This window comes from Mytilus trossulus, chromosome 6 (genome assembly GCF_036588685.1).
Source record: "Mytilus trossulus isolate FHL-02 chromosome 6, PNRI_Mtr1.1.1.hap1, whole genome shotgun sequence".
Lineage (NCBI taxonomy): Eukaryota > Metazoa > Mollusca > Bivalvia > Mytilida > Mytilidae > Mytilus > Mytilus trossulus.
The window spans coordinates 44,917,676-44,932,186 of NC_086378.1; the positions used below are offsets into that span (position 1 = coordinate 44,917,676).

At 30.8% G+C, this 14,511-nt stretch overlaps 1 protein-coding gene across 10 annotated transcripts in view; it reads right to left on the reverse strand.

The window, feature by feature from the left end:
• LOC134721419 (1-phosphatidylinositol 4,5-bisphosphate phosphodiesterase gamma-1-like) overlaps positions 1-14,511 on the reverse strand; it is a 90,811-nt gene that overhangs the window by 11,933 nt on the left and 64,367 nt on the right. For 6 of the 10 annotated variants that reach the window (XM_063584408.1, XM_063584416.1, XM_063584409.1 and 3 more), the window contains 11 exons: positions 14,104-14,252; positions 11,215-11,311; positions 8,764-8,866; positions 7,153-7,320; positions 6,557-6,659; positions 5,529-5,643; positions 5,078-5,242; positions 4,342-4,430; positions 3,578-3,762; positions 1,072-1,118; positions 67-259 (listed from right to left, as the gene is read on the reverse strand). In XM_063584408.1, the coding sequence (XP_063440478.1) occupies positions 67-259; positions 1,072-1,118; positions 3,578-3,762; positions 4,342-4,430; positions 5,078-5,242; positions 5,529-5,643; positions 6,557-6,659; positions 7,153-7,320; positions 8,764-8,866; positions 11,215-11,311; positions 14,104-14,252 (1,414 nt within the window). The remainder of the gene's footprint in view (positions 1-66; positions 260-1,071; positions 1,119-3,577; positions 3,763-4,341; positions 4,431-5,077; positions 5,243-5,528; positions 5,644-6,556; positions 6,660-7,152; positions 7,321-8,763; positions 8,867-11,214; positions 11,312-14,103; positions 14,253-14,511) is intronic. The other 4 variants (XM_063584413.1, XM_063584412.1, XM_063584414.1 and 1 more) reach the window with 2 other exon arrangements.

Sequence of the window (14,511 nt, forward strand, 5' to 3'; positions counted from 1 at the left end):
TAAATCAACAAAGGAATCCTGTATTTTTTCCACCGAAATTAGCTAAACTTTTTCTCAGCGACTTACTTCCTTTGAGAACGTTTTTCTTCATCACCCTTGGCTGTTAAGTCTTCCACCGAACCCTTCATACTTTCTTGTTTTCGTCCAAGCATAGGGGCTGAATTTTGGTGCTTCACAATTTCGTGTCTTTTGGGATTATGGCCAAACGCCGCAACACTTTCTTGTTTTTTGATACTCGAATGACCAGCAGATTGCATTTCTAAGTGTATAGTGTTTATAGTATAAAGAGATTGGAAATATTTCCGATTCAATACTTTCAAAACAATTCTATTACATGTACTAATATATTGTGAACCTTAAGGGTCCAAATATTCAAAGTTTCTATTGTTTTTATATATATATTCCTATATGCAATCTCTCACATGATTTAAATATAACCAAAGCTGATTTACAGATTGCAAATCTAATAAATAATGTGAACCATAATCTATCTAAAAGCCTTTCTTGGACTAGAAAAAAACAATGAATATATATATATATATATATGTCTATTTCTAGAGGAATCATATTTACAAAAATATTAATATGTAAACATATCTAACTAAAGATATTTCAAAAATAATGTGTGGCTGAACCATGTCTTGTAATAACCAATCAAATCATCACAATACAAATACATTTCATGAAAATGATCATTCCTTTCAAAGAAATTTCTGTAGACTAATTGATATGAAATGAAGAAAAGAGCATGAAATATGTAACTTTAAAAACCCTGAACAAAGACATTATGAAACAGTTTTTAGAGTAAAGAATGGATGTTACAGTTTTCTACAAGCCAGGGTAGAAATTTTAAAATGTAGGAAAACTACTTAATGAAGTATATATTAAATATATTAGATGTGAGAGTTAGAAGTCTGAGGGGAAGATAGTTGTTTGGGTCAGAAACAGTTGCATAAATTATACCATATTAATTTATACCATAGAAAGGTAAATATTCTATACATGCTTTAATATATGGAAAAGAGAGATAACTCTTTGTTTACTATTGTGGTGAAGGTTAATGTTAGTTACCATGACTACGTTTAAAATCGTCAATTCCTAGGATTTTCTGATATTTCCTACAAAACAAAATATTAATATAATGATAATCCTTTAAGCATATACACTGCTTCATCAGTTCAAAAAGCACTGTTATAGAAAATATTTATATAGATATTTTCCTGATCAGCATTTAAACAAAAAAATATCAACATATATAGCAGTGTGATGCCAGTTTGAATTGTTTCTGCCATTACTGCAAACAAAGGTATTATGACTAATTTCCAATATAACACGAATCAATTAAGAAAGATTCTGTCTTTCCTCTTTCTATTTATTGAATCCCCGGATATCAGTGATCACTCTTCCTTAACACTAAACTATATAACACTCATACATGAATAACACAACCTACAATATGTGTAATGTTACATGTATATGTCCTGCAAAGAAAAATAGACGTAAGAGGTATCACATACACATGACAGTCACATAAAGCCCCATCACACTGAGGCATGCAGCTGCCTTGACCAAAATGTTAGGAAACTCACCATGAATGAAAGTGCATAAGAGAGAAACTGTCCAGATAAAAATACTATTAATACTTCAGAGTAAAATATCAAACTTAATATAGTTTTCATTTATACTGAAAATAGATTCCAAATCTTTTCCTCATTCAGAGATATAACAGGCTTTTTTTTACACCAATAAAAATGAAAATTGCCTTTTAATTATTAATTTTTTAAAGTTCATTAACTCTTGTTACTGGTACCAACTTTATTGATCCAGCATTGAATCAATATTTGAATGGTCATATTAAGAAATATAGAAATTTTTAGTAATACTGAAGATGTCATTTTGAAAATTTAGAAGATTATCAATAGGGAAGGGAACATGTAATTGTGTGAAGTTCAGTGCCCTCTGTGATCCCAATATAATATCTTCTAACAATCAACCTCAATCAAACTGATTTACCTCTCTTCTTAGACCAAAACCTAAGTAAAGTCAAATCAAGATTAATACATTCCCCATTTCCATTCTCAATTTTACTCTTTATTTTGTTGGATACATTGCACCAAAAACACAGATGGTGATACAGGATTTAAAAAAAGGGGCAGCCCCAAACTAGGCACTGTAAATTAAAAGATTGTTTTTCAAATTATATTAAATTCATAATTATACTACTGTTTTTTGTTAAAATGATGTTAAATAAATTCAATAACGGCTGTTCCGAATTTAACAAAATGGCGATTAAGATTTTGTAAGAATTATACTTAAAATTTGTGGTGAGGGTCTTATTAAAACACCTCCCATGCACCCCACGTGTTTAATTCTAGAACAGCCCTTATGTTTCAAGTAAATATGCTGTTAAAGTAAATTCAATACTATTTTATGTAATGGTAAAATCACTTTGCCAATCAATACATATTCTTATATATTCTATTGTTACAAGGGTATTTCTGTGCAGGTCTTTACCCCTTCTCATATTATGCATTGGCATAAAGTCTATTTTTGGAGGTGCACATGTTTGTAACAGGGAAGTGAATACATATAATTGTGGGAAGTGCATTACACTTTGTGTTCCACAGGTATTATATTACACACGTGTCATACCACCATAGTCATACTGCTTTACCTATTTTTTCTAGACCTGAAAAATGTCAAGTTCCTATGTTTTATAGGCCTTAGAAAAGTCAAATCAAGATTAGTTTTGAGGAAAACACACATCCACACTGAGTCAAAGATGACTTCTTTTTAGAATCGCAACAGGAACAATAATTCATACAATGTTCCAATATTTTTATCTATATTCATTTTGAATATTTGTTTATTTATGGTGTTTTATATATCTATCAATTCAATTTTCAAACATCTTGAATGGTAGATTGAATAATGAAATAGTAATGGTTTATATTAACTCCATTTGAATAATTCTACAAAATGCATTAAAGAAAATAAATCAAAATTTCAAACAACAAAGAAAAAGCTGAACTAAATATGCCAAACAAAATAAAAATTAAATAAAGTGAAAATAAAAAACATTGTGCACCATGCAACATTTTCATGCGAATTTAACACAAATACTTCATAACAGATTGTTCCTAAGTTAATATATATAATTAACATTATTTTCTTTGAACATGATTCAAAGACCTTGAAATTTAACTTTTTTTTACAACAACTAAATTTATGATCTTAGTATTGGGAAAAAAAACCTCTAGTTTTATGTCTTTGAATCTTACATCTTTATTTCTATGTTCGTTTCTTGTTACAAAACTATTGTCCATGTTGATATGAAGACACTGAAAATGATCACAATCCTTGAAACAGCAAATTATCTGTTACTGAATTTCATCCCATTTATAACCAAGAACCAAGTACTTTTGACCTTCGTTTAAACTTAAGATAATGAATGATACAACAGAAATTTTATTTCTACAATGAAAAAATTTTAAACATGGGGACTAAAATCACTAAACATTTCCCGTTTTGCCAATTAATAATTTTTCTCTTTCTAAATATAAGATGATGAACTCACTTTCTCTGACGACGTTCATCGTTTTTTGCAAGTAAGTTTTCTTCCGTAAGAGACAGTTCCTCCATCAACCTCTGAACACCCTGCTGTTTTCCCTCCTTTTGGTAAGTGCCAATCTGTTCCTCTAGATCTTTCTTCTTATCTCGTAAATCTTGTATACAGGCATAGATATCAGACTCTTCACTTTCCTAAAACAATGAAATAGGAGTCAAAATTAAGCTTATTACACACACTTTTAATCTTATTGTCAAGGCATTTCAGGATTTAATGCATTATGAGAAATTTCATAAAATAATTTTATGGTAATGAGCATTGTGTATAAGTTTGATAACATTTAGATGAGGCAAACTAAAGTTAGAGAATTGAAATAAATTTAGGGACATATGTACAGACAGACAAGGGTAATAATAAATGCGCCCTACAGTGATGGTGGGGGCATAAATATAGCCAGCAGAGTACTGTAAATTCAGAAATCGTTGTGATGTTTTTATTATTGCAAAAAATGCAACAGGGTTATAATTGCAATAATTAAAACTTACACTGTGAATTTTTTTATATCAGTCAAACATTATTTCTGAATATTGCAAAAATCAAAATTGCATTTTAGTTGAAAATGACATCGCAATAATAAATGCACGCAATAATTTCTGAATTTACAGTATTTAAGAATTTTTTGTATTTTAAAAAAAATCTTTGGAAATAAGTGTTTTCCTGGACTTACAAACCTTTTTGGTGGCAGCAGTCAAGCATCATGAAAGCATACTTACTCTTGGATTCTTTTTATCTATATGAACTAATAAAGCAGCCATTTCTAATTCTTCACTGTAACCATTCTGTATAGGTACACTTCTATAACCTGTAATGTATGCAATTGGAATGATATATGAGTGACTTTATCTTTTTTCGTGGCTTGAGGCAAAAATTTACTTTTGTGGACATTTGAGTTCATGGTTTAGTCAAAGTAGGCACATAAACTTATGGATAATTTGTATACCAGTAAATAGTATTGTAGCCATAATTTGATAAAGTGTAATTTATTGTCTTAAAAATTTTATGGGGTACCACCATAACAATCAGCACAGGATCAAAGCACTTAAGTTCTAAAATAAATGGAATAACTTTTTGCTCTAAAATCTGATGAGTATATATGTAATAGCGAATTACAAATGAAACAAGTAAAAATGTGACCTACTGCTCACTGACGATACCCCCCCCCCCCCCCCCCCCCCTGAAATATTTTTTCAGTAAACAGGAAGTTGTGATGAATCTGAAAACGCATCACACGACATAACTGACTTATATAAAGCCTGAAACCAAATTTCAGAAATCCTTTTAAGTAGTTCCTGAGAAAAATGCAACGAAAATATTTATGAGACGGACGGACTGACGGAAAGGCAGATAGAGGTAAAAAAGTATACCCCCACTGTATAAAAGCAGGGGTATAATAAAGATTTTCATGAGATATAATTAATAACTAGTCATATATATAGCAGTCAATCTTACCTGTTCTTAGACAAGATACTGGGAATGTTGCCTGTCCCAGAAACTTGGGTTCACCAAATACATCTTCATCCTGTACCATGAATCTGATCAGTGCCAATTCTGGGCAAGTAATGTCAAAAGTGTTGGAACAATTTTCTCTCCAAGTGGGATTCAAACCATTGTCATCTGAAAACACATAATACAATTCTACTCTTTATTCTTTATTCTAAGTCATACTGTATATAGATTTTGTGAAGTTGAAATAGTATAGTTTATCTGTGTTGGAAGTTCTATCAAAGAGAATTTTATTTTGGAAAGATCAGCAAAGTGTATTTTCCAACCGTGACCTACAACTTTTCTCAAAAATTAAGATCGCCAAAACATGTATAGATAAATATAATTTTTTTTTTTTTTTAACTCTTTACTCTATATGAATTACAAAAGAGATAACAATTTAAATCAAAACACATACCAATTTTTGGCGTTTTAAACTTGCTGTTATCCGTTTCAGTTCCTGCTATCTCTATTTCTACAAATGGACAGGCAAACCCTCGACCAGACTTTAATAAATGTCTAGCTCCCAATACCTGTCAATCAAATAAATACTGTAGTCAATTTCCCAATTTTAATTCCATCAAAATGTAAAATAATAACAGAACTATCTAACTGCATATGTAACTTTTAATATGATATAAGACCAAATATTAAGACTCCACCACTGAATCAAGGTAGTTACCATTTTTTTTAGACTAAAGACAGTTAAACTTCAAAATTCAAAACGCAATGCTTGCCAAGACTATGTTTGTTATGTGTGACGTCATCAGGCATGGTTGCCTCTAAGGAAATTAAGAAGAAATCAAGAAAATTTGAGGTCATAATATTTAACTTAAGGAGGCTCGAGGGTAAAAAAAATCATCAGAAAAAAAATAAAACGGTTATTTTTCATTACAAATTTTATTTATAACCTTTATTAGATGTTACTTTATCATATGGTAGGAAAATCATTCAAACATATCAACTTGTGTTGAACCCAGATGACTTTAAAAATGTATATATCATTGAAAAAACAACAAATTATCTCCCTTTGGTGCAAAATTGCCATTTTTTGGCATTAACATTGAAATATCTTTTTTAGCTCATCAGTGACCAATATTTTTTATTATCATTTTCAAATATGCTGTACTTAAACCTAACTTTTGTAAAATTTGAGCGATTTTTGTAATTTAGTTCTTTTTTTATTTCGATACAGTATTACCTTTTTTTCTCCTATTAGTTCAACAGAGAAAAAAACCTTTACAAAAATGTTTGCTTCTTTCAAAAGCAAATTGTGAGCGTAAGTAAACGGTGACCCCACCCCATCTTTTTATTCTATTTTTCTATAAAGTATAAGATAAAGTTCATTTGCAGAAAAATGCATACTCTAGCAAGAGCAAATATTTGAAAAATATGATTGGATCAATGTCTAGATAATACTTTTATGAAGATTAAATAATATCTTACAGTAATATGTAATGTGAGTGGGTCTACATTTTGTAAGCACTGTTTACTAAATGGACTGTAATCTTTTGCTCTCATCACATCCGGCTGTAACACATACCCACACCTGTAATACAAAAAACACATACTTTTACACATACTGTGAATAGAAATTCCTTACGTTCATCATATTCTTTGTATATTCTTTTACTGTTCACTAAGCCTCCAAAGTTTTACGGGAATGCTACAAAATTCTTAACTCAAATCTTTTTATAATAATTTTTACATAAACCTTCAGAAACTTCATGTAACTGTCTGATTTGGCTGTCTACATACCAGCAAATGTTTATCAAGGTAACATACACCTTGACTAAAATTAATTTGGCTTATTTTATTTTCTTAAAATTGTGACAAAATATTTACTTTGACCCTTTGACCAAAGTAAACAATTTTCAAAAAAAATAACATTTTATCAAAACAAAATCATTGGATATGTAGCAGTTTGACAAACACTAACTTTGATCATTGTGAAGCTTAATATTTTCATAACAATAGAAAAGGATTAAAATTTTTAGCTGATTTTTAGAGAGTTATCTCCCTGTATAAAAACACATAACTACCTTCCATTTCTCATAAATCTGCCTTCATTCAGTTGCATAGATCTATCTGGAGTCTGATAATTGAGTGACACCATCTGACACCCACAATTCCACATTGGCATAGGGTCATAGTTAGAGGAGTCCATCCGAGATCCCTTGGGATATACTCTACTTAATTGTTTCGTGTTGTATGTGAGAATGTTAAAGAAAGTAATTGCTTATTGTTTTGTAAGGTAACCAACATTACATGTATAAGTATACCTCATTTGCAACAATGTTGCTTAAGAGTCGTTAAAATTTCTGACATATTTAAAAATTATCAAGAGTTGCATAAGAATAGTAATAACTGTAACTGTTGGTAGCTTTGTTGTTGTTAATTAAGAAATAATTCATGGAAGCCATAGATTGTTGGAAATTTACAAATGGCCTGGGCCGTGATATTCGAATTTTATCCTGAGCGTTAGCGAGGGATAAAATTAACAAATATCATGGCCAAGGTCATGAGTAAATGGTAGATGGTAGGAATGCTGTGTGTGTGGCTCTTCTTGTTTTACTCCCGGTTCGATAAAGCTTTAACATTCATAAAATCTGTAGCTTGCATGGATTGTTTCCTGAATAACAGCTAGAAAAAAAATTGTTTTAATTCTTTGAATTCTCAAACCCAACATTTGCCATTTTTAATTTATAGGTTTTTCTCTTAAGCTACCGTCAAATCCAAAGTTGACATTTGATAACTAAGGAGCCGCCATGTTGACTTGCTGAAATCAGTAAATAGGCAAATAATGCAATAGAATAGAAAATAATACAAAACCTACCTTACAAATCAATTTTAAAACACTATTATACAAATTTTGATGGTACACATATCAGAAAACGTTCAACTGTAGCGTTTTCAGTTGTATGAAGTCATGTTTTGAAATGACTTAAATCAGAGTCAAAAACATTAAAAGACTTTCGCCGAACTTTATTCTATTTTTATTTTGTTGATTTGTTTGAGCTCTTATGTATTACTTCTTTCTATTATGCATCCGAATAAGAATAAAAGTTATTTTGTCTTTTTTTAACGGCAATTTTTAAAACAATGGAATCGGCAAATGGCCAATTGCAAATAGGTTCCAATACATGTGGATCTATGTGGGAAGTCTATTGTAACAGCCATTAAAATATATATCTCTGAGTCTGCGCCAAGTATAGATATATGGAGAATTTACTCACGATGTTGTTTACAAAGCAAAAGAAGCATGTCATATTAGAATAAGATTTATATTGTCATGATTGTTGTCAAATCTGCATTTGAACTTTAAAATTGTTCCAATGTTAAGGGTTTTGTACTGGTTAATAGATAACCTTAGCTGTTTTTGCAATATCTTAAGGAAAATTGAGTCTTCATTGATTTTCAAACTTTGTACATTACACTGAAGCATCACTGAAGATTCTTTTGAAGAAAAAAAGTATGGCATACCAAATCATAAGGCTGATATTTTTGTTGATTTTTTTTCAATGAATTCTGTCAGGGGTTTATGTTGTATATAACCCCAAATGTCTGGTTATGACTCTGCATACAAACTGTGTGACACATATACATACACATGATCATATTTTCACTTTTAAGATTTTTTTACTGACAAAGGATATTTTACAAAGCTTGCAGCCTGGTGTCTTGTTAAATATTTTTCAACTTTCATTTCTGAGAAGGAAGACATTTCACAGCAGTTAATTGGTCCTTTAAGGGCTCCTAAAATGAAATGACATACATATTCTGTTAACAATGTACAAAACAAATAAACCAGGTCCTATTCAATCAGTGCAATATTAATTAAATTAAACTCAAATCAAATCAGCTGATCATGATAAGACGAAAAAGTCTCTCGCAAACATGTGACAACTAAACTGAAGGATCATCCATAACTTTGACATAGGCTAGAAATATTTCCCCACAGGCCAAAACTGTCTTGGATATGGCCAAAAAATGTTTTTTTTTCTAATTGCAGATTAGTTATGATACAGATTATAAGATAAACCTAATCACACCAGAAACTTTCCCCAATAAAACATCAATATTTAAATCTATGTGTGCCTTATTTATTTGTCATTTCATTTTCATATAAGAAGTTCATTTAAGCAGAGAAATGCTATTTATTAAAGCATACACTTGAAGAAAATTTATTTATAAAAACATTTATAAATTTGTTTAAAATTTCTATATCAACAACATGATTTTTTGCTTGTAAGGCAAATGTGTCCATGGGACATGTATGTCCTCTCATGTAATTATACATCAAATTAAAAAACAATCCATTCATAAAGGGTTATGAAATTCTCATATATGTTATGATGGTATGATACTAAACCCCTAATGGGAAGGATTGTGCCTGATGTTCATATGATGAAATCATAATCTTTCAGTCAGTTTAATTGAAGTCTGGAGCTGGCATGTCAGTTAACTGCTAGTAGTCTGTTGTTATTTATGTATTATTGTCATTTTGTTTATTTTCTTTGGTTACATCTTCTGACATCAGACTCAGACTTCTCTTGAACTGAATTTTAATGTGCGTATTGTTAGGCGTTTACTTTTCTACATTGGCTAGAGGTATAGGGGGAGGGTTGAGATCTCACAAACATGTTTAACCCCGCCGCATTTTTGCGCCTGTCCCAAGTCAGGAGCCTCTGGCCTTTGATAGTCTTGTATTATTTCAATTTTAGTTTCTTGTGTAATATTCAGAAATTGGTATGGCGTTCATTATCACTGAACTCGTATATATTTCGGGGCCAGCTGAAGGACGCCTCCGGGTGTGGGAATTTCTCGCTACATTGAAGACCTGTTGGTGACCTTTTGCTGTTGTTTTTTTCTATGGTCGGTTGTTGTCTCTTTGACAAATTCCCCATTTTCATTCTCAATCTTATTATAAAGGGACATAAATGTATAACATTTATAGCATTTGGTTGAGGGAAAGTAAAGGAAGGGTGTAGAAATGACAAATTTAGCAATTTTTTCCTTTTGTATAGGGATATCACTAATCACATTAATGTTTTTCTCTCTGTATAATGTGATAATAAGCATTGTGTATAAGTTTCCAGGCGCGTAGCTCCCTATACGCTAACACACAGTTGCACGCACATCGATTCAATTCGGCATGTAAAAAACATTATTGCAAAATAAAAATATATAAATTAAATATTTAAAGGAAACACATATGTTGTCACTTTTTTTAATTGATGAAATGTTATTAAATAACGGCATTTGGTTTCAAAATAGAAGTTTTATTGGAGATCATGACAAAATCGGACAGCAACTTGTATCTTTTACAAGATTTGAATTTGTTATACTCAGTCTAAGAGTTAAAACATGTAGTTTCTGAGCTCATTTTACAGAGTACAGTTTATCTGTTTAAAATTAGATGTACCAATCGACATTAGATTTATCAGAACCCTTAGATATCGTTGAAATCATGCCATGGCAATGTGTTCAACGGACTACCAGAGCCAATCATCCTGCAATCACGCCAAAAAAGTATTGGAAAGTCTCATTATATTTTGCGTTTATAGACCATATGATAATGGAACTAGAGAGTGGAGTGGCGTCTGGTATTATCAGAAAATGGCTTCTTTGTGCCTTATCTGCTTCCTCGTGTTGTAGGAAATATAACAAACAAACAAATCTCAACATTGTCTGACGATTCGCTTGACTGCATATTCATCAGGATTTCAGTGTGAATATAGACAAATAAATAGAGAAGCTCGTTTCTGCCTAGACCCGAAGAGCAGATTTTGGACAATTTTGAGTAAATTCTGTATCAGAAAAATGTGTAGTTTATGTTTTCAATTAACCATGATTTACTCTATTCAGAAGATTTATGAATAATTTTACATTCATAAACTGTTTATAAGTCCTATCTACATGTAGCTCCTCTTTCAACTGTCCTAGACCGAAAACCAAAAGCTCCTCTTTCAACTGTCCTAGACCGAAAACCAAAAAAAAAACATTTTCCTGTTTAAAGGGTCCCAAAAAAAATTACGTATAAAAATATGTACTAAAATCAAAGAGCAGATATCAATTTAAATATTTATCTGTAAATGTCTTACTATCTAAATCAAATGGCACAGCAACAGCATAGACAATCAGATCAGACAAATCTCTAGCTAGGCATTTCTTCCTCTCTAACTGTTTATCTTTTTGTTTCTGAAAAATATTGAACAAATAATGTCAACAAAAAGATTTTCTAATGAAAATTTGTATTCTTTGGTTTTTAAGTTTTTCATATATATCAATACAAATTAACTTGTAAATTATAGCCAATTAAATCATGTTCATCAACTATGTCATAAGGATGATTGTGACAATGATAAGAACCATTTGAGGCTGAAAGTACAAAATACTCACCACAGCAGTTTTAAGAATTAGAGTAAAATATGTTCTAAGTAATGGATCTAAACAAAGAAGTTCTATAAATGACCACATATTTCAACACACCATATTTTCAAAGCAAATGATGAATTTAAAAAAAAAATCAAAATAGATTGAATAAATGTTAATATCAACAACTTCAAGACACTACTTCAAAATGATTAAATATAAAACAATAAAAGAAAAAAATAAATCTTATATAGTCACAGCATTCAGCTTATAGGTGACCCCAAACTTCAAAAACTAAAATCTGGACTAGGTAAGAATGCCAAATATTCAGAAATTCCAATACAAAGAAGAAAGTAAAAATTTATCTAAGGGAGATAATTTGATTAAATTTCATTTAAAATTTTATTATTATATTTATAATTATTATCTTATTTAAAAATATGAGCATGATGATTTTTTTTTTATGTAAACTAGGTATGAGGAATAAAATAAAAATTGCAACACCAAGTTTATATAAATTTATTAATTTGAACTGTAAATAAACAGAAATATATTATTCATCTCTAAAAGGAATAGACAATTTGCATTCATATTTTCTATTTATAGGAAACTTATATAGAATCATATTCAAAACAGTGTGGTCCTGGCCATTGATTGACGACCTAAATTATCCTTTAGACTGGGACAGATTAGGTGAACGTTTGTCGGTAACAATCACTGCTCACTATGTACTTGTTAAAGACACTGAATCTGTGGGGTCACCAAAGGTTCTCAACACCCAAATAAAGCAATTCGAAAAAAACGAATCAGAAATAATACGATGTGTTGATTTATATCAATGATATTAATCAAAACATAAAGGCTATTTCTGAATAATTTTTCGAATTATTTTATTATTAAAGGCGTTAAGAACCTTTGGTGACCACACAGTTTAAATTTAAGAAGTGAGCAATGGTCGTTACAGACAAACGTTCACCTAATCTGTCCCAGTCAATGGGATAATTTAGGTCGTCAATCAATGGCCAGGACCACACTGTTTTGAATATGATTCTAATTCCTACTATTTCACCAGCTGTTATTAAATCTACTGTTTTTAAAAGTAATATTTATTTAAATTTCCAAAAATATACAAAATTCCTTACGTAACTACCAAGTGTCCATAATTGATATGCCTAAAAAGAAAACCATGCATCAACTATATACACTGCACTGACCATAAAATCAATTCTAGAATTTAAACCAAGAGGTTAATTTGAGACTTGAGCATGTTACAATATATACTGAGGGAATGTTAATCCCTTCCAACATAGTTTTTATGTGTTGATATTTTTTTAATTACAGGGAAATTGAATGCACACCAATTCATCATCAATGCTTTATTTGAGACCATAAGTTAACCTGAAAAAGGTAAAAATGCAGTTCTTGTTTCTACTTATATAAATTACCTATAGCTAGTACATGTACATTTCAAATTTATATAAAAAATTAGACAACTTTCCACTTTGATGCATTTCTGTCAAATACACAGGTTCATGTTCATGTGTTTGGAAGCATTGTCACTTCCTTAACCAAGCTGAGCAAATGGTTGAAAAAATATGATGCTATATACTTTTTGGACCTTTTGGATTATAGCTCTTCATCTTTTATATAAGCTTTGGATTCCAAATATTTTGGCCACAAGCATCACTGAAGAGACATGTATTGTCGAAATGCACATCTGGTGCAAGAAAATTGGTACCGTTAATTTTATTGCAAGAATTAGTCATCATATTATTTGTTTATATTGCTCATCAGTACTGCTGTCATTAGGTTATTGTGATTAAGTACCAATGGAACAAACATTATTTCTATTTTCTCCTGCATAATGATGATCACAAAAACACTTGATGAAGTTTAACTGTGCATTGATACAGGTGATCCCCTTTAGCTGGTGAATGATGTCATAAAGGGGTGCATTATAAACAAATTTTTCTAGTGAAGGAGTGGGCATAACTCGAAAGTGGTCGTTTGAATATTACATTGTGATTTCATGTTATGCTTACTGAAATTGTTGACTGTAATTGAAAACAATCTGGCATGTGTCTGTTGGGTGGTTATGTGTTGCTTTAAAGGATTAGGCTACTTCAGAGCAATACTCACCTTCTTAGAAGACTGTTAAATTTCAAATTATAATTGAGTACATCAAAATCTGTCATGTGTTAAAAGAATGTAGGAAAACCCTTTGTGGTGTAGGGTTGATAGCCTCATTTTTGTCAACTAAAGCATCAAATTAACTTAAAACTTTTATCCTCAATTTTCATATTATTTTAAGCTACTGTCTGTGCCAAGCAGAGAAATAGTGTATCTTTAACATTAATTTAACAAATGTTATTGATAAATGTCATGGATTAAAAAAGAAAACATCAGACCAAAGATGCTTTCCATCATATACTGAAAATTCTTTTATTTTTCAATCAAATTTCAGGTTGATTGGACTTCAACTTCATCAAAAACTACCTTGACCAAAAGCTTTAGCTTGAAGCAGGACAGACGGACAAAGAAATGGATGGAAGCACAGACCCTAAACATAATATGCCTCTAGGTGGGGTATAAAAAATCTGAATTAATGTTTTTCTTACTGTTTGCTGTGTTTGTTGTGTACAATTAGCAATAATACCCATCCACTCCCGCATATCACTTTCATTATCAGCAGCGACCTCTAGTGGCTGAGGACTTGTACGTGTATAGATCATAAATGTAAATGGTTTGTCAGCCCTTCCGCTTGTTTCTGAAAAAGTGAGTTTAGAGTTTAGAACTAATGTTTACTTAAATATACAATTGCATTCTGATTTCTTTCCCCTATTTCTCTAATTTTCATACTAATTTCACTATTCTCGATCAGTGTGAGAATAACTATTTCTCATCTCTAGAGAAAACTTTGATCTCAGTGAATAATTGTTCGAATTTTCAATTATTTTCATGATTTCTCCAGAAGTTCCTATTGTGAAGTCATGAAAAAAGGCAACGATGCCAGCTGATGTCAATAT